Source organism: Balaenoptera physalus (assembly GCF_965194825.1).
Source record: "Balaenoptera physalus genome assembly, chromosome: 10".
Lineage (NCBI taxonomy): Eukaryota > Metazoa > Chordata > Mammalia > Artiodactyla > Balaenopteridae > Balaenoptera > Balaenoptera physalus.
Genome location: NC_138889.1, coordinates 43,964,706 through 43,986,376, shown reverse-complemented (window position 1 = coordinate 43,986,376; position 21,671 = coordinate 43,964,706). Strand labels below are relative to the sequence as shown.

Genomic DNA, 21,671 nt, shown 5'->3' with positions numbered 1-21,671 from the left:
ATAGTAAATAGCAGTTCAATAGGAAAGCCAAGATAGACAAATGAGGTCACCCAGAGTGCACAAAAAACGTCACCATTACTCTAAGGGGCAGAGGATCTCATGTCAGAGTGAAGAAGGGGTGTCACTGATCAGGAATAGCTTTCTGGGGGTGACTGGCCTTAAACTGCAAAGAGGAGAGGGTTGGTGGTGTGGGAGCAGTCTTCCTAAAAACTATTTGGGGGTTTTAAAGCTAATATTTTGATGTCGTGACATTCAAAGGCAGAACATAAGCAAAGTGCCAAAAGATTTTAAAGAATCCATCCATACTCGTAGTCAGGTGGCCTCCCTTTAGAAAAACTACATTATTCAAAGTGAAAAATGAATTAATTAGAATGCCCTCAGGGCACAGAATCTGCTGAAGTACGTTAGTGGGAAAGTTAATTAATCACTGCAGAATAAGATCCACAGAAGAGCGTATGTGTCATTGCTCGGGACCACAACACCTCCCCCCACAGCACTACTCTTTTTCTTTATGGAACTGTTTTCTTAGTGCTGTTTTCTGTTTAAGGGTCTTAATGCATTTGTGCTTTGTCTGATACCGTTCATTGTGGTTTTTTTTTTTTCATTGAAATGTATGTTTCTGCAGTAAAGACATGAGTGATAGTGGTAAGGAAAGAAAGGTGAGTAAAGCATCAACTTTGATTTATTTGCATTCGGTTTCAGACAGAAAGCTTCTTAGGCATTCTTTTTTTTTAAGTTTTTAAAAAATTTTTATTTATTTATTTTTGGCTGTGCACGGGCTTTCTCTAGTTGTGGCGAACAGGGGCTACTCTTCATTGCAGAGTGCAGGCTTCTCATTGCGGTGGCTTCTCTTGTTGCGGAGCATGGACTCTAGGCATGCGGGCTCCAGTAGTTGTGGCTCGTGGGCTCAGTAGTTGTGGCTCGCAGGCTCTAGAGTGCAGGCTCAGTAGTTGTGGTGCGCGGGCTTAGTTTCCGCGGCATGTGGGATCTTCCCAGACCAGGGCTCGAACCCGTGTCCCCTGCATTGGCAGGCAGTTTCTTAACCACTGCACCACCAGGAAAGCCCTTCTTAGGCATTCTGAGGGATACTTTTCTATTTGGAAGAATGGTTAAATAATCAGCTTCAATTATTTACACATCGTCTCTGAAATTCTCAGTGGATGGTTTAAGGGACCATCCCACTGACTTTACCAAAGTAATGAGAACAGAGTAGCTTCAAGCTCCTGTTACTATTAGCCGTGCCAACCACCAACAGATTTTTATTAGATTTAACTTTTGCTCTTGATGTCACACAACTTGGCTGTGCTGCCACTGATAAACAGAGGACGATTAATCATTTTATTTTGCAAAAGAACAGTGTGGGCCTGCACCAGAAGCATTTAATAGAGAGGTTACATTTGTGCATGCTGAAATCATATTCAACTGAAGTATAATTGAATCCTAGCCAGTGGTAGAGGAAAGTGATTTTCAAAGGAGGACCCCGTGCCTCACCAGAGCATGTTTCTCAGCCTCAACATTATTGGCGTTGAGGGCTGGATAAGTCTCTGTTGTGGCATTGTAGGATGATTACCAGCACCTCTGGTTTCTATCCACTAGAATCCAGTAGCACCACCACCAGCATGACCCCTGATGTGACATTCAGAAATGTCTCTAGATGCTGACAAATGTCCCGGGGGTTTGCGCACAGCCGCCGTCAGTTGAGAACCACTGCCCTAGAGGAATGTGCGGCCCTCACCTTCTCTGCACTGTCTGCCCAGTACGGTCCATTTATCCTGTCGTTGTGTTGCCAAAGTTTGGCCTCTGTGCACCGGTGTCAGATTAAATCTTGGAGACAGAGTTTCGGGTGAAGTAGAAAGAAATCGCTTTATTGCTTTGCCAGGCAGAGGGGGCCACAGCGGGCTAATACCCTCAAGCCTGTGTGTCCCACCCTGGAGGGGGTACTGAAGAGTCGTCTAGTGTTCAAGGAGCAGGGCGTGATCAGCTCGTGGACATTCTGATTGGCTGGTGGTGAGGTAATGGGGACTCAGCATCATCAACCTCCTGGTTCCAACCGGTCTGGGGTCTACGTGCTGGTGGGCAGCACACAGTTAAATTCTTCTACCTGGTGGAGGATTCAGTATCTGCAAAACAGCTCAAAGGACATGGCTCAGAATATTACCTATAGCCCTTGAGGAAGAATAAAGGCCTTGACTTTGTTTAATGGCTAAAGTATTATTATTTTGTCTCGCTTGACTGTTTTCCTTTCTTTCTGCATTTTCTCACTTCTCTGATTGAATTTATTCTGTGATTAAAGTTTTCCCACAGACAAAAGGCAGGTAGAGGTCTATTCCAGGAAGGCCTCATAGGGTCCTGCTTGGTTACAGTTGGTCCACACTGCTGAGCCCTTGGATGCCCGTCCCCCCCGCCCCCCATGCCTTACATCCAGAGTGCAGTCTGATGCTCAAAGTCCCACTACTTCTCACTCAGTCCCTCCGGCAGGACCGTGGGTTTGCCCTGTGTCCCTTTAAAGATTCATTGTAAGAAGGTGAGATGGCTCCACTTTTTCAGTAAAGCAGCAGCCAGCAGGCAGTAGGCTTTCCTTATTTATTTGTTTATTGTCAGTCTTTCCCATCAGAAAGTGAGCTCCACCATGAAAGCAGGGGTTTTTGTCACTTTTATCCACTGCTGTAGCCCCACTGCCTGGCACGGTGCCTGGCCCAGAGCAGGTGACAAATACATGTGAATGCCCAAACAAACGAGATAGCCAAGACCTAACTGGATTCCCGACTTCTTGCCAGTTGTCTAGTCCAGTCTTCCTCCGTGTTTGAGGTGACATTATTTCCCCCTCCAGGTTTGGAAGGTCAAGGTGGTTTTCTTCTTCCTTCCTCCAAGCTGCTTTTGTCTCCCTGTAATTCAGTGATGTGGGAAAGTAATATTGCTGGGGACTACATTCAGTGTTTCAGCCTTATCAAAAGCGGTTCCACTCCAGCTTTTCTACGTTTCTTCCATTTTCACCAGCTTCACTGTGTTAAATTTGATCTAATTGCAGTGCTTATCTTTGAACGGCTCCTTCAATGACCCTGCACTGGGGCTATTTAATCCTAATGGGTCTTCCTCTGTCACACAAACTTTTCTTCCCCAAACTTCAGTCCTTATAAGAAGAGCTGCTGTATGATAAAGCCTTCATTAAAAGATTCCTTAATAGAACTGACTGCCTTTCCTTGATTGCATAATCAACCAACGGCTAATGAAATTGTCTTGGTAACAAGAGCTATAGTGTATTACATCCTCTCTTGAGACGAAGTGGAAAGACAGTTGTATCAGCCCGATAAGAAGATTGATTGTTCACAGTTTGAATTTGATTGTCCTTAAGGGGAACTAAACAAGAGATCATCTCCAGCTTCTCTAAGTCCATTTTCTTCTCTTGGAAAGATACTGTTTTACTTTCCACACAAGCCAAACATATAAATATCATGCTTTGTTGCAGGAGAGTCAAAAGGAAGTGAGTGTCAATTTTTTTTCAGCATCGTAAATGATGCAGTTTGAGAGGCACCTGGATGACCCCGCCCAGGCCTCTCGCTGTAGGTGGAGATCAAAGCTTTTCATTTCACATCTTCAAAAACTCTTTTTCCACCACAGGAGGGAACCCCCGAGGAAGGTTTGCCCTGGGCCTGGTGCAGAGCGAATGGAAGGTCTACGTGAAGAGACCTCTAGATAGAGAAGAACAAGACATTTACTTCCTCAATATCACCGCCACTGATGGGCTCTTTGTCACTCAGGCCATGGTGGAAGTGACTGTCAGTGATGTGAATGACAACAGCCCAGTGTGTGATCAGGTGAGGTTTGCGGCTGTGTCGGATATATCACTGCTTTTTACTCTGCTTATCTAAAATTAAGCCAAAACCCATTTCACTTTTCTCCTTAAGGCCAGGCTGCTTTCTCATCTTATCTCCTTCATTAATGGGCTCCAAATGGATATAAGAGGGTTAGAGGTGGACTCTAGGATGAAATATTATAAACATGAAAACAGTATAGTTAGCAAGATCGGTACCTAATTCTGCCCACCAAAAAAACCAAACAAACAAAAAAATAAAACCAGGAGTCTCAAAATTAAATCATTTTTAAGGACTCATAAAGGACACTAGGAATTTTTCTGTCTGAATCACCGATTTCATAAAAGAAGAATGGACCACTCAAAAGTATGAATTACTTTTTTTGTATAAGGTTACACAGCTGGTTGGTAGCAACGTTGGTAATGAAGCTGGGTCTCCAGACCCCTTATGAAGTGGCCTTTCCACCACAGTTCAAAGCGTGACAGCGAATGCAAGGTGCCAGTCATTGATTTTATTTCCTTTCTTACCAAAGTTAAATCACCCTTCCTTTACCTTTTCCTTACATGTGGATTGAGAGACCATATTGGTGCTCTTTAGCTCAGAAAAGTGTAGCAAATAGATTTAGTCTCTCATACTAATGCCAGATGCTAGTAGTGGCTCTTTAAAGAGTTGAAGGGTCCCAAGGATTAAGAGTAGCGTGATCGATATGTGATGTGGGTCATGGTTCCACAGGGGTGGGGATTTTTGTCTGTTTTCTTCTCCGTTGTACTTCTAGCATCTCAGTGGTACCTAGCACATAGTAGGTGCCCAATCAGTAGTTGTTGATGATGAGCACGGGAGGGGCAGGGCAAGAGATAGTCTCTGTTTCATCATATGGTATAAGATGATTCTGTGGTAGAGGAAGAACATAGGTGAAGATACATTATGCAAATGCATTTTTAAAGAAATCATTTATAATGCTAACTATGGCAACTGCCCCACAAATACTAATGATTTAATGACTTTTCTTTACCTTTGCCTAGGTTGCATATACAGCATTATTTCCCGAAGACATTCCATCGAACAAAATCATCCTGAAGGTCAGTGCCAAGGATGCTGATATTGGATCCAATGGAGATATACGATACTCAATCTATGGATCTGGAAACAATGAATTTTTTCTAGATCCACAAAGTGGTAAGGCGAAATTTGTTCTTTGGGTAAATGCCATTGTTAACCCATGAGAGAAGTTAAACTCTCACATGGTCTTATCCCTAGGGGGTAGTTAGTAGACAAGAGCCTTGATATGATGCCCTGCTATCTTGGACTCTTAAGAAATACTAGTAGGACATGGTGTTTGGAGGACAGAAACCTCATTTGGCCTATAAAACTTGCCCTGACTTTACCTACATTTAGCAGCACCAAGTAATCAGGTGTGTCTGTTTGCTTCTCCTCTTTCTCATATCCATGAGTTAAAGCAGCTGACATATAAATAGTATAAATAGAATTCTATCACAAATGCAAGTTTCCATGCAAACCAGACAGCGGTGCATAGTAAGGAGAGTTTTGCCCTGTGGAAATCCCTTTTGGGTCCCTATGCTTATTAACGTACTTGTCTGGTTTTTATTCATCATTCCTGTCTAGTTTCTCCAAAGCTATGAGTCCTCAGACTTGCTTACAGATGGAGGTAAAATTTATAAGGTGAAAGGTTATGTACACTAAAGGCAGATGCCCACATTGAAGGCCATAGATAATGGAAATATAGCATTTTCTATGGAGGTAAATTATCTCAGTGTTGTATATTGGATGGCCCATCCATTGACAATTTTTAAATGAAATGTAAAGATTGAATAATTTGCATATTTCCAGTGTTGTGTTCGTCATAATGAACAATAACTAATTTCTGAGTCTCCAGAAGGTTCTGCCTCCTGCCTAGCCCTCTCCCATGTCCGGTGCATCTTACTGGGAAGGGCTTAGCTACATAACAATATGCTACTTGGCTAAAGAGGCCTGGCAATTTTTTATTGAATAGGTAACATTTATTAACTACTAGACCTAAAAGTACTTTATGGGATATTTGTGTTCGATTCCAAAATGAACCAAACAAAGCATCCCCAAGGGATATTGTAACCCAGTGGAGAAGACAGAGCGCTAAGTCAATACTAATAATAACAGAAATAACAACAATAATAGTGAAAGACAGAATGAGTGCCCGGGAGACATATCAGGAGAGATATATCTGGGCACAGAGGAAGAAGTAGCTAATATTCTGATAAGAGGGAAGGAGAAACTTTTAAAGCAGAGCTGGCATTTGAACTGAGCCAGGATTCTAGGAGCTAAAGCAGGACACTGCCGGTCACGGGGGCAGCGTGGGCAGAGAGCACGGCACGTCCAGGGAAAGCTGTGTACAACATTGTCACTGGTCAGAGGAGCCACGGAATGGCTCGTGAGAAAAGTGGTGGAAAAATAACTTTAGGTCAGATTTTGGAGGGTCTTGAATGCCCAACTGAAAAACCACTGGGTGTTTTGGAGAAGGGGTAAATGATCCAGGCTAGATTTGAGAACTGGCTGCAGTCAGGAAGCCATAGGAGGAACAGCTTTATAAGTATAGATGGCTTCGTCCCAATGACATCTACTAATTTTATTAAGAGTACATAATAATATTTCATGAGTCCTACTTTTCACCAAACAGTATTTATTCAGGTCTGTCATTGTGCTTATTGCCATTATCCATTGAAATTTAGGTAAAAAGAATAACAAAATCCCCACAGGGGCTGACACTCAGGACCAGTACAGCTATCCGAGTGATTAAAATACAGACATAACCTCCCTCCATGTTGGTTGCCAAAGAGCTGCTGCTTTAAGCTTCTCAGATAACCCCCCACTGGAATCCTCCCCCAACAGCCACAGGCCCTACCACTATCCAGCAAGTGGGGTTCGCCTGGCACAGTAGGACTCCTTCATGACCTCTTTCTGCTAAAGCCAGCCTGTTTTGACTGTTTTTCTCTAAAAGATGGGGTAAAAAAAAAACGTTAAATAAATATCTGGAAGCAGACAGACTGCCCCTTCTGAGTTTACAAATCATTGACCTGATTGACCGTCAGAGAACTAAGGATACGGGTCCATTCTTCATGCTTTTTCTGGAGAAAATCCAGAAACAAGGCCGATCTCCAGAGCAGTTCTTGAGAGGTTTAAAGAGGTATGGAGCTTCTCCATGCTGCCAAGAGAAGGAACCCTTGAAACAAGAGGCTTCACAGTGGGATTAATTCATCTGAAGGTCGTACAGTTGGTTTTTTGTTGCGTCCAGAATCCCGTCACTTTTTCCCTGATGCTTAAAAAAATTGAACTTGCTCGATTTTTCAAAGCATGAGGAGCTGGAGCCAAATGTCAGCGATCCTTCCTGTACTGGGGATTCTGTATGCACAATAATTGATTCTCTGCTCTTCAAAGAAAGACAGTTTTTGAAAAGCTAGGCCATTTATTTTCACAGGTGAGTTAAAAACCTTGGCTCTGTTGGACCGGGAGAGGGTCCCTGCGTACAGCCTCATCGCCAGGGCCACCGACGGGGGTGGCAGGTTCTGCCAGTCTGACGTCCATCTGATCCTGGAGGATGTGAACGATAACCCCCCAGTGTTTTCGTCTGACCACTATCACGCCTGTGTCTATGAGAACACAGCCACCAAGGCTCTGTTGACCAGAGTTCAAGCAGTAGATCCCGATGTCGGTAAGTCAGCTGCACCGATGGGATGCCTCGCTGTTTATACATTTGACACATCTTCAGGTGCTCCCTGTCCTTTAGTTTCATCAGCCCACCTTGGCTCCTTACCATGAAAACAAGTACATTAAACCACATTCCAGCTCTTCCGCTGACACACTTCATAGGCACAAGAGAACTCTGCAAGGCTTCTTCCCGCCTCTTTCTAGGATTTGAAGAAGCGATACTATGAATTCCTTTACCTTTTAACAAAGAGCTTGGGGTTTGCATTTTTTTTAACCTTTACAATAAAAATAACAGCTTTCTTACTTGCCCATTCCTCCTGAACATAGTTAAAATGCTGTGTTGTGTGGCAGGGAGAATTCATTTCCATTTCTATAAAGAATTGCAGCCCATGCTTTAGCTGAAATACAGCAATCTCGATTTACGGTGGTACCCCATAGTGCAAAGACCAATTACTAAATGTGCTGCCAGGCCAATGTGGATTTTTTTTAACTGCCGTTTTCCAGAGTATTTTGCTCATATAAACTGACATTACTAGGAGGGGTGTGGGTGTGGGCGATAAGAAGGAATTAGAATTGAAAGTTGCTAATAAAGTTTGTGTTCCAATCCACTTTACATAATGAGATGGTGAGTTAGAAAAGACCGGAGTTAATTGCTAGGTAGTCCTTCTGAGAATGCATAAGTTATTGAGGTGACTGCATGATGGAATCTAAATACGAAAGGGCATATGGACAGCCTCTTGGTTGTGCATTTTAAGAGCTGTAAATCAGGGGACTGGAGAATGATGGGGTGTGTCTGTTATGCTAAACAGGCCTTTATATAATTCAGGGTCTTATTGCTTAATTGTGAATCGAAAGAAAAATTATTGGACTAATGGAAAAGTAAATACATGATAATTAGTTGAAAACAAATGTAGAGTCCAGGGTCTCTGCATATTTCCCCTTAGAGAAATTAGTGGCTACAGTATAAATTATTGTTCTTACCTCATTAGCATAATTTTTGAGGCTGAGAACCAACCCTTTAAAAATCTGCATATTGTAAAGCTTGGTAAAAAAAAAATGATAAACAGGAAAAGACTCTTTTCTTTTTGGCTGTGCCACGTGGCTTATGGGATCTTAGCTCCCCAACCGGGCCCTTGGCAGTGAAAGCGCCGAGTCCTAACCACTGGACCACCAGGGAATTCTGGAAAAGACTCTTTTATTGATTTATAATTATGTAATACTTACAAATACTCTTTTTTAAATGAGGATTGGAAAACATTCTGTGGACTTTTTTTTTTTTAAGATTATTTATTGATTGATTGATTGATTGATTGCTATGTTGGGTCTTCGTTTCTGTGCGAGGGCTTTCTCTAGTTGCGGCAAGCGGGGGCCACTCCTCATCGCAGTGCGCGGGCCTCTCACCGTCGTGGCCTCTCTTGTTGCGGGGCACAGGCTCCAGACACGCAGGCTCAGTAGTTGTGGCTCACGGACCTAGACGCTCCGCGGCATGTGGGATCTTCCCAGACCAGGGCTCGAACCCGTGTCCCCTGCATTAGCAGGCAGACTCTCAACCACTGCGCCACCAGGGAAGCCCCTCTGTGGACTCTTGATAGCAGACTTTTGGGGAAAAGAGGACAGAAATCATGCAAATGAATCATCAATAATTTAAATTTGACTCTCAGAATGTGTAATGGTGCCAGAGATGAAATTTTAAGATCTAAAAATTTTTTAATTTAAATTAAAATTTCAATTTTAAAAAATTGGAGTTTTTCTACTCACCTCCTTCCTAAAGGAACTGGGTATGCTCTATGTACTAGAGATTGAACACAGAGGGCGTCTGATCAGTGCACATGATGTTTCAGACAGTGGAGGTGGGGAGAGGTTGTTGACTCACAGATGTGGTTGTGCTGGAGGGTGTGCAGTTAGCTCCGTCCTTCTCACTTCTTCTGAGTCAGCTGTCCGGGTTGGCAGTTGGGGAAGAAGGGTTGACCAGACTCTGGGCATTAGCAGGACAGAGATGATAAAGCCTTTCAAAGACCAAACCCAGAATAACGACCTTATCAGCACCTCCCTCTGCTCATTTGCACTAATTAGCAAAAAATTACCTTAACGCTCAGAGCTTCCAACAGACACAGATGTTGAGTGCTGCTCATATAAGATGTGTTCACCAGGCTATTGTATTCGCTTCCGGAAAACCAGAGCATAGGATTCCAGATTCTTGGTCATATTCTCAGTTTTTGTAGAACTCATTTAGCTTTAAAAAAAAATAAAAACTAAGACAGCCGGGGAAGAACAAATGAACACCTCTAAAAAGGCAAGCTGAGCACCTGCTATTTCCAAGCACCATGCTGAGGAGGTGGGTGTGAAGGTCTCGGTCAGAGCCTGCAGGGGGATTCCAGAGTCAAACCCACATTCTCCAGAGTCCCGGGCATCAGTGACTGGGGGCTCATGCCATTTTCATTAGCAGCCTGATTCCCCATTTCTCTGTCTTCTGTAAGGCAGCACAGAGGAGCGTGAGCCGCATACTGAGATGACCAGTTTGTGGAGTGGGCGAATCATCTGGTGGCCAAGCTCAGCCTCTGGCCTGAAGCTGAGTTTGCACATGAATCGTTAAGACTGAATCCAGCCCTCCAGTATCTTTAGTTTGGCTTACATACAGTGTTCCAAAAAGTTTGAATTAATTGTCAATAAAAGTCAAGAGATATTTATTTGAATTTTCAATTTCTGACATTTTCTAAAAACAGAACTCAGAAGACTCAGCAATTCCAGGTGCACAGTCCCACCATGGTAGGAGCCTAATAGCAGCTGCCTCCTTGACACCAGCCAGTTCTCACCCTCCCAATCCCCAGCCATCTCACTTACTTATGTCGCCACCTGACTTCATAGGCCCCTCTCTAAAGAGACAAGGAAATGTCTGATTTTTACAGAACTTTTAATTTTGAAATAATCATAGGTTCACAGGAAGTTGCCAAAAACAAAAATGTACAGGAGGTGGCATGTACTTTTCACCCAACCCTTTCTCCCAATGATACCATCTTGCATAACTGTAGTACACTCAGATTTTGGCACAGGTACATGTGTGTGTGTGTGTGTGTGTGTGTGTGTGGTTGCGTGTGTGTGTGATTTTGTGTGTGTGTGGTTGTGTGGGGGGGGTGGTTGTGTGTGTGTGTGTGGTTGTGTTGTGTGGTTGTGTGTGTGTTGTGTGGTTGTGTGTGTGTGGTTGTGTGTGTGTTTGTGGTTGTGTGGGTGTGGTTGTGTGGGTGTGGTTGTGTGGGTGGTTGTGTGTGGGTGGTTGTGTGTGTGGTTGTGTGTGTGGTTGTGTGTGTGTGGTTGTGTGGTTGTGTGTGTGTGGGGGTGTGTGTGTGTGTGGTGTGTGGGTGTGTGTGTGGTTGTGTGTGTGTTTGTGGTTGTGTGTGTGTGGTTGTGTGTAGTTGTGTGTGTGTGTGGTTCTATGCAGTTTTATCACCTGTGCAGCTTCATGTAACCACCACACACACCTCCTCCACACACTTCCTTCCCAGTCTCTAACCCCTGGCAACCACTAATCTCCGTATCTATAATTTTGTTATTTCACAAATGTTATTTAAATGGAATTGTGTAGTTTGTCATCTTTTGAAAATGGCCTTTTTCACTCAGCATCATTCCTTTGAGATCCATCCAAGTGGTCTAATTGGTTTCTGACCCTAGTGAAGAACATTGGTTCCATTTGTAAAAATGACAGGGCTGTTTGGTTCATGAAACTTCTTTTGTTAAGCATATTCCTTTACCTAAAGTTACAAACGATTTCAACAGCATTTGGCTGCAGTATATACTAAGTCACTATAAACCGCAGAAAAAATACAAAGATATATTAATCTGAAATCCGATTCCATTGCTTCATAAATTCAAAATGCTTACAGTGACTTGCTAACCTTTCATATCCTGGTTTTCTTATTTTAAAAAATATTATTGCTTTTAGCCAAACAACTCTTTTCCTTTGCCAAATTCATTATTCATAATGAACCAACTGCCTAGGTCAGGAATAAAATAAAAACAGAGGAAGACAAGACCATTTTAGCACCCAATTTATGAGTTCTAAGAAATAGCATGGCAACTATCTAGATTTCAGCGTTAAATTCTTAGTTTTCCTGTAAAATGGAAACATCCTCAATCCCATGAACTAATGACATGACTTTATGACCTAACATTTATAAAAATTTAATCCTTTCAGTAAAGATTAGGAGACCTTTTGTTGCACCACCTCCTCTTAAGGTAGGATTTGTGTCCAGGTTCTCAATTTTGAGGGTTTTTTAAGCTAGCAAAGGGAATATGCAGAGGTGAAAATCAGAGCTAAAATCTGTGACCATTTTAGGCAAAGTGACATGGAAATAAAATGTAAACTTGCACTGGAAAATATGCCAGGGACCATGATTTATTGAGAGGCCAATGTCCAGATATTTGAGATTCAAGAGGACATATTTTTCGTCTTATGGATCGGGGACATAAAGCAAGGAAATGTTCTAATGAGCAACTCACTCCTTTCCTGTAAAATATTTCCTACAAAGTTTAGAACTTCTTTCAGGGATTTTGGAGAAACTTGGAAGCTTGTAACATGCATTACATTTATTTTCCATTCAATATGACTGATATTTAATGAGTAGCTACGTAGCAGGCATTCTAGAAGGAACTATACAAGGAATGTGCAGTGACAGGCCCAGGTTCTATGCAGTAGTGAAAGGCATGAATCAGCAATACATAGACCATGAATAAAAGGCAGAGCTCGCAGAATGAATGGGATTCAACAGGTGGAGGGAAAAAGGCCTTCAGGAAGACAGGAACCAGGAGGATGAAGTTGCAAAGCTGGGAAACTCCGGACCCAATTAAATAGTTGGGAGATCATCACATGGTCAAGGACAGAGAGGAGGCAGTGAGATGAGAGAAGGCATCTGGGCATGGTTGTGGTGGTTCACAAAGACCAGGAATTGTGTGCTTAAACCAATAGATAGAAAAGAACCACCGAGCACTTTGGAGAAAAGAAATTCATCAGTTCTGGGTTTGGGAAACGCTAATCTGATAGGAGCATCTAACATGGGCGTTAGGAAATCTTCTAGGAGAGTATCAAGAAAGATCACAGGGGCCAAAATTCGAGTAGTAGCTTTGGGATTTAAAAGGAAGGAGCAGGGACTTCCCTGGTCGTCCAGTGGCTAAGACTCCACGCTCCCAATGCAGGGGGCCCAGGTTTGATCCCTGGTCAGGGAACTAGATCCCCTATGCCACAACTAAGAGTTCACATGCCGTAACTAAAGATCCTGCATGCTGCAATGAAGATCCTACACACGGCAACAAAGATACTGCATGCCGCAACTAAGACCCGGCACAGCCAAATAAATAAATAAAAGGAAGGAGCAGAGGAGAGAGAGATTTTACATGTGAAATCTGTCGATTTTGGTACTGACTGGATTGAAGGCACAATGGACAGGCTAGACAAGAACTCAAACTCGTGCACCAGGTTCAGGTGCTGCTTGCACAGAAATAGCTTAGGTGGCCTGAAGCAGGACCTGGTGTAGAAAGATGAAAAACTGGAGACACATTGGGAATTAAAGTACAGTCCTTCAGGAAAAAGTCAGGAATAAAGATAACAAGTTTGTTAATCATGACAGAGTAGGAAGGCTTTGCCTTCGAGGGGTTTACAGTCATAGTGGGAAACAGGCAAGCACAAAAGAACATTCAAAGAAAAATGGAATCAATGTTATAATAGAGTTGCATCTGTAAAAGTAGGAATTTTGCTTATTTTTTAATATAATTTCTATTTTATATTGGAGTACAGTTGATTTACAATGTTGTGTTAGTTTCAGGTGTACAGTAAAGTGATTCAGTTATACATATACCTATATTCATTCTTTTGCAGATTTTTTCCCATATAGGTTATTACAGAATATTGAGTAGAATTCCCTACACTATACAGTAGGTCTTTGTTGATTATCTGTTTTATGTATAGTAGTGTGTATATGTTAATCCCAGACTCCTAATTTATCCCTCCCCCCATGTTTCCCCTTTGGTAATCATAAGTTTGTTTTTGAAGTCTGTGAGTCTGTTTCTTTTTTGTAAATAAGTTCATTTGTACCATTCTTTTAGATTCCACATATAAGCAATATCATATGATATTTGTCTTTCTCTGTCTGACTTACTTCACTTAGTATGATAATCTCTAGGTCCATCCATGTTGCTGCTAACAACATTATTTCATTCTTATTTGTGGCTAAGTAATATTCCATTGTATATATGTACCACATCTTTTTGTCCATCCCTCTATCAATGGACATTTAGGTTGCTTCCATGTCTTGGCTTTGTAAACAGTGCTGCAATGAACATTGGGGTGCAAGTATCTTTTGGGATTATGATTTTCTCTGGAAAAAATAGGGATTTTGTAAGGATTAGTCCATACATGTAAAATGCTAGCACAGGTCCCTGTGGGAACATGAAAACATGAGCAATGAATTTTCAAGTGGGACAATTCAGGAAGGATTCACAAAGTGGTATTAGCATTTAAGTTGGGTTTTAAGGGTTGGGGCTTTTCAGAGACCTTCAAGATGTCGGAAGAGTAAGGCGTGGAGATCACCTTCCTCCCCACAGATACATCAGAAATACATCTACATGTGGAACAACTCCTACAGAACACCTACTGAACGCTGGCAGAAGACCTCAGACCTCCCAAAAGGCAAGAAACTCCCCACGTACGTGGGTAGGGCAAAAGAAAAAACAGAGACAAAAGAATAGGGACAGGACCTGCACCAGTGGGAGGGAGCTGTGAAGGAGGAATGGTTTCCACACACTAGAAAGCCCCTTCACTGGCGGAGATGGGGAGTGGCAGGGGGGAAGCTTCGGAGCCACGGAGGAGAGCGCAGCAACAGGGGTGCGGAGGGCAAAGCGGAGAGATTCCCACACAGAGGATCAGTGCCGACCAGCACTCACCAGCCCGAGAGGCTTGTCTACTCACCCACCGGGACAGGCAGGGGCTGGGAGCTGAGGCTCGGGCTTCGGAGGTCAGATCCCAGGGAGAGGACTGGGGTTGGCTGCGTGAACACAGCCTGAAGGGGGCTACTGCGCCACAGCTAGCCAGGAGGGAGTCCGGGAAAAGGTCTGGAACTGCCTAAGAGGCAAGAGACCATTGTTTTTGGGTGCCTGAGGAGAGGAGATTCACAATACCACCTAAACGAGCTCCAGAGATGGGCGCGAGCCATGGCTACCAGGGCGGACACCAGAGATGGGCATGAAATGCTAGGGCTACTGCTGCAGCCACCAAGAAGCCTGTGTGCAAGCACAGGTCACTCTCCACGCCTCCCCTCCCGGGAGCCTGTGCAGCCCACCACTGCCAGGGTCCCATGATCCAGGGACAACTTCCCTGGGAGAACACAGGGCACGCCTCAGGCTGCTGGAACGTCACGCCGGCCTCTGCCGCCGCAGGCTCGCCCCACATCCATACCCCTCCCTCCCTGCGGCCTGAGTGAGCCAGAGCCCCCGAATCAGCTGCTCCTTTAACCCCGTCCTGTCTGAGCGAAGAACAGATGCCCTCAGGCGACCTACACGCAGAGGCGGGGCCAATCCAAAGCTGAACCCCAGGAGCTGTGCGAACAAAGAAGAGAAAGGGAAATCTCTCCCAGCAGCCTTGGGAGCAGTGGATTAACTCTCCACAATCAACTTGATGTACCCTGCATCTCTGGAATACCTGAATAGACAAAGAATCATCCCAAAATTGAGGCACTGGACTTTGGGAGCAATGATATTTTTTTTTTCCTTTTTTTTTGTTTTGTGAGTGTGAATGTGTATGCTTCCTTGAGTGATTTTGTCTGTATAGCTTTGCTTTTACCATTTGTCATAGGGTTCTGTCTGTCTGTTTACTTTTATTTTTTAAGTATAGTTTTTAGTGCTTGTTATCATTGGTGGATTGGTTTTTTCGTTTGGTTGCACTCTTCTTCCTTTCTTTTCTTTTTTTTGTTACTTTTTAATTTTTAATATTTATTTTTTATTTTAATTACTTTATTTTATTTTATTGTTTTCTTCCTTTCTTTCTTTCTTTCTCCCTTTTCTTCTGAGCCATGTGGCTGACAGGGTCTTGGTGCTCTGGCCGGGTGTCAGGCCTGTGCTTCTGAGGTTGGAGAGCCAAGTTCAGGCCATTGGTCCACCAGAGACCTCCCAGCTCCACATAATGTCAAACGGTGAAAGCTCTCCCAGAGATCTCCATCTCAACGCTAAGACCCAGCTCCACTCAACCACGAGCAGGCTACAGTGCTGGACACCCTATGCCAAACAACTAGCAAGACAGGAACACAACCACACCCATTAGCAGAGAGGCTGCCTAAAATCATAATAAGGTGACAGACACCCCAAAATACACCACCGGACGTGGTCCTGCCCACCAGAAAGACAATATGCAGGCTTAGCCACCAGAAAATAGGCACTAGTCCCCTCCACCAAGAAGCCTACACAACCCACTGAACCAACCTTAGCCACTGAGGGCAGACACCAAAAACAGTGGGAACTACAAACCTGCAGCCTGTGAAAAGGAGACCCCAAACACAGTAAGTTAAGCAAAATGAGAATACAGAGAAACACACAGCAGATGAAGTAGCAAAGTAAAAACCCACCAGACCAAACAAATGAAGAGGAAATAGGCAGTCTACCTGAAAAAGAATTCAGAGTAATGCTAGTAAAGATGATCCAAAATCATGGAAATAGAATGGAGAAAATACAAGAAATGTGTAACAAGGGCCTAGAGGAACTAAAGAGCAAACAAACAATGGTGAACAACACAATAAATGAAATTAAAAATTCTCTCGAAGGAATCAATAGCAGAATAACTGAGGCAGAAAAAACGGATAAGTGACCTGGAAGATAAAATAGTGGAAATAATTACTGCACAGCAGAATAAAGAAAAAAGAATGAAAAGAATTGAGGACAGTCTCAAAGACCTCTGGAACAACATTAAACACAGCAACATTCAAATTATAGGGATCCCAGAAGAAGAAGAGAAAAAGAAAGGGACTGAGAAAATGTTTGAAGAGATTATAGTTGAAAACTCCCCTAATATGGGAAAGCAAATAGTCAATCAAGTCCAAGAAGTGCAGGGAGTCCCATACAGGATAAACCCAAGGAGAAACACGCCAAGACACATATTAATCAAACTATCAAAAATTAAATACAAAGAGAACATATTAAAATCAGCAAGGGAAAAACAACAAATAACATACAAGGGAATCCCCATAAGGTTAACAGCTGATCTTTCAACAGAAACTCTGCAACCAGAAGGGAGTGGCAGGACATATTTAAAGTGATGAAAGGGAAAAACCTACAACCAAGATTACTCTACCCAGCAAGGATCTCATTCAGATTTGACGGAGAAATTAAAACTTTTACAGACAAGCAAAACCTAACAGAATTCAGCACCACCAAAGCAGCTTTACAACAACTGCTAAAGGAACTTCTCTAGGCAGGAAACACAAGAGAAGGAAAAGACCTACAATAAAAACCCCAAGACAATTAAGAAAATGGTAATAGGAACATATATATCGATAATAACCTTAAATGTAAATGGATTAAATGCTCCAACCAAAAGACATAGACTGGCTGAATGGATAGAAACACAAGACCCATATATATGCTGTCTACAAGAGACCCACCACTTCAGACCTAGGGACACATACAGACTGAAAGTGAGGGGATGGAAAAAGATATTCCATGCAAATGGAAATCAAAAGAAAGCTGGAGTAGCAATTCTCATATCAGACAAAACGGACTATAAGACAAAGACTATTACAAGAGACAAAGAAGGACACTATATAATGATCAAGGGATCAATCCAAGAAGAAAATATAACAATTGTAAATATTTATGCACCCAACATAGGAGCACCTCAATACATAAGGCAAATACTAACAGCCATAAAAGGGGAAATCGACAGTAACACAATCATAGTAGGGGACTTTAACACCCCACTTTCACCAATGGACAGATCATCCAAAATGAAAATAAATAAGGAAACACAAGCTTTAAATGATACATTAAACAAGATGGACTTAATTGATATTTATAGGACATTCCATCCAAAAACAACAGAATACACTTTCTTCTCAAGTACTCATGGAACATTCTCCAGGATAGATCATATCTTGGGTCACAAATCAAGCCGTGGTAAATGGAAGAAAATTGAAATCGTATCAAGTATCTTTTCCAACCACAACGCTTTGAGACTAGATATCAATTACAGGAAAAAATCTGTAAAAAATACAAACACATGGAGACTAAATAATACAGTACTGAAAAACCAAGAGATAACTAAAGAAATCAAAGAGGAAATCAAAAAATTCCTAGAAACAAATGACAATGAAAACACGATGACCCAAAACCTATGGGATGCAGCAAAAGCAGTTCTAAGCAGGAAGTTTATAGCAATATAATCCCACCTCAAGAAACAAGAAACATCTCAAATAAAAAACCTAACCTTACACCTAAAGCAATTAGAGAAAGAAGAACAAAAAGACACCAAAGTTAGCAGAAGGAAAGAAATCATAAAGATCAGATCAGAAAAAATGAAAAAAGAATGAAGGAAACAGTCGCAAAGATCAATAAAACTAAAACCTGGTTCTTTGAGAAGATAAACAAAATTGATAAACAATTAGCCACACTCATCAAGAAAAAAAGAAGAAGACTCAAATCAATAGAATTAGAAATGAAAAAGGAGAAGTAGCAACTGACATTACAGAAATACAAAGGATCATGAGAGATTACTACAAGCAACTATATGCCAATAAAATGGACAACCTGGAAGAAACTGACAGCTTCTTAGAAAAGCACAACCTTCCAAGACTGAACCAGGAAGAAATAGAAAATATAAACAGACCAATCACAAACACTGAAATTGAGACTGAGATTTAAAATGTTTCCACAAACACAAGCCCAGGACCAGATGGCTTCACAGACGAATTCTATCAAACATTTAGAGAATAGCTAACAACACCTATCCTTCTCAAACTCTTCCAAAATATAGCAGAGGGAGGAACACTCCCAAACTCATTCTACGAGGCCACCATCACCCTGATACCAAAACCAGACAAAGATGTCACAAAAAAAGAAAACTACAGGCCAATATCACTGATGAACATAGATGCAAAATTCCTCAACAAAATACTAGCAAATAGAATCCAACAGCACATTTAAAGGATCAGACACCATGATCAAGTGGGGTTTATCCCAGGAATAATCCCAGCAAGGATTCTTCAATATACACAAATCAATCAATGTGATATACCATATTTACAAATTGAAGGGTAAAAACCATATGATCATCTCAATAGATGCAGAAAAAGCTTTTGACAAAATTCAACACCCATTTATGATAAAAACCCGCCAGAAAGTAGGCATAGAGGGAACTTACCTCAACATAATAAAGGCCATATATGACAAACCCACAGCCAACATTGTTCTCAATGGTGAAAAACTGAAACCATTTCCACTAAGATCAGGAATAAGACAAGGTTGCCCACTGTCACCACTATTATTCAATATAGTATTTCAAGTTTTAGCCACAGCCATCAGAGAAGAAAAAGAAATAAAAGGAATCCAGGGCTTCCCTGGTGGTGCAGTGGTTGAGAATCTGCCTGCTAATGTAGGGGACACGGGTTCGAGCCCTGGTCTGGGAAGATCCCACATGCCACGGAGCAACTGGGCCCGTGAGCCACAACTACTGAGCCTGCGTGTCTGGAGCCTGTGCTCCGCAACAAGAGAGGCCGCGATAGTGAGAGGCCAATGCACCGCGATGAAGAGTGGCCCCCGCTCACCACAACTAGAGGAAGCCCTCACACAGAAACGAAGACCCAACACAGCCCAAAAAAAAAAATAATAATAATAATAATAATAATAATTAAAGGTGCTAATAATTAAAATAAAAAAAAAACTTTAGCCCATATCAATTTCATTCAAAAATCTCCCACTAAATTAAAAAAAAAAAAAAGGAATCCAAATCGGAAGAGAAGAAGTAAAGCTGTCAGTGTTTGCAGAGGACATGATACTATACATAGAGTATCCTAAGATGCTGCCAGAAAACTACTAGAGCTAATCAATGAATTTGGTAAAGTAGCAGGATACAAAATTAATGCACAGAAATTTCCTATACACTAATGATGAAAAGTCTGAAAGAGAAATTGAGGAAACACTCCCATTTACCATTGTAACAAAAAAAATAAAATACCTAGGAATAAACCTACCTAAGGAGACAAAAGACCTGTATGCAGAAAACTATAAGACACTGATGAAAGAAATTAAAGATGATACAAACAGATGGAGAGATATACCATGTTCTTGGATTGGAAGAATCAACATTGTGAAAACGACTATACTATCCAAAGCAATCTACAGATTCAATGCAATCCCTATCAAACTACCAATGGAATTTTTCAAAGAAGTAGAACAAAAAATTTCACAATTTGTATGGAAACACAAAAGACCCCCAATAACCAAAGCAATCTTGAGAAAGAAAAACGGAGCTGGAGGAATCAGGTTCCTGGCCTTCAGACTATACTACAAAGCTACAGTAATCAAGACAGTATGGTACTGGCACAAAAACAGAAATATAGATCAACAGAACAGGATAGAAAGCCCAGAGATAAACCCACGCTCATATGGTCACCTTATTTTTGATAAAGGAGGCAAGAATATACAATGGAGAAAAGATAGCCTCTTCAATAATTGGTGCTGGGAAAACTGGACAGCTACATGTAAAAGAATGAAATTAGAACACTCCCTAACACCATACACAAAAATAAACTCAAAATGGATTAAAGACCTAAATGTAAGGCCAGGCACTATAAAACTCTGAGAGGAAAACATAGGCAAAACACTCTATGACATAAATCACAGCAAGATCCTTTTTGACCCAATTCCTAGAGAAATGAACATAAAAACAAAAATAAACCAATGGGACCTAATGAAACTTAATAGCTTTTGCACAGCAAAGGAAACCATAAACAAGACGAAAAGACAACCCCTAGAATGGGAGAAATTATTTGCAAATGAAGCAACTGACAAAGGATTAATCTCCAAAATTTACAAGCAGCTCATGCAGCTCAATGTCAAAAAAACAGCCCAATACAAAAATGGGCAGAAGACCTAAATAGACATTTCTCCAAAGAAGATGTACAGATTGCCAACAAACACATGACAGGATGCTCAACATCACTAATCATTAGAGAAATGCAGATCGAAACTACAAAGAGGTATCATCTCACACTGGTCAGAATGGCCATCATCAAAAAATCTACAAACAATAAATGCTGGAGAGGGTGTGGAGAAAAGGGAACCCTCTTGCACTGTGAGTGGGAATGTCAATTGATACAGCCACTATGGAGAACAGTATGGAGGTTCCTTTTAAAAAACTAAAAATAGAACTACCCTACAACCCAGCAATCCCACTACTGGGCATATACCCTGAGAAAACCACAATTCAAAGAGTCATGTACCACAATGTTCATTGCAGCTCTATTTACAATAGCCAGGACATGGAAGCAACCAAAGTGTCCATCAACAGATGAATGGATAAAGAAGATGTGGCACATATATACGATGGAATATTACTCAGCCAGAAAAACGAATGAAACTGAGTTATTTGTAGTGAGGTGGATGGACCTAGAGATGTCATACAGAGTGACGTAAGTCAGAAGGAGAAAAACAAATACCATATATTAACACATATATATGGAATCTAAAAAAAAAAAAAATATGGTCATGAAGAACCTAAGGGCAAGATGGGAATAAAGATGCAGACTTACTAGAGAATGGACTTGAGGATATGGGGAGAGGGAAGGGTAAGCTGGGGCAAAGTGAGAGAGTGGCATGGACATATATGCACTACGAAACGTAAAATAGATAGCTAGTGAGAAGCAGCCTCATAGCACAGAGAGATCAGCTCGGTGCTTTGTGACCACCTAGCGGGGTGGGATAGGGAGGGTGGGAGGGAGGGAGATGCAAGAGGGAAGAGATAGGGGGACATATGTATATGTATAACATTCACTTCGTTATAAAGCAGAAACTTAAACACCATTGTAAAGGAATTATACTCCAATAAAGATGTTAAAAAAAAAGAGAGAGACATGTACCACAATGTTCATTGCACCTCTATTTACAATAGCCAGGACATGGAAGCAACCTAAG

General features: G+C 41.8%; 1 protein-coding gene across 6 annotated transcripts in view; it reads left to right on the top strand.

The window, feature by feature from the left end:
• The window catches only part of FAT3 (FAT atypical cadherin 3), a 717,656-nt gene that overhangs the window by 611,289 nt on the left and 84,696 nt on the right, over positions 1–21,671 (top strand). For all 6 annotated transcript variants that reach the window (XM_082409857.1, XM_082409858.1, XM_082409852.1 and 3 more), the window contains 3 exons: positions 3,619–3,815; positions 4,835–4,988; positions 7,282–7,515. In XM_082409857.1, the coding sequence (XP_082265983.1) occupies positions 3,619–3,815; positions 4,835–4,988; positions 7,282–7,515 (585 nt within the window). The remainder of the gene's footprint in view (positions 1–3,618; positions 3,816–4,834; positions 4,989–7,281; positions 7,516–21,671) is intronic.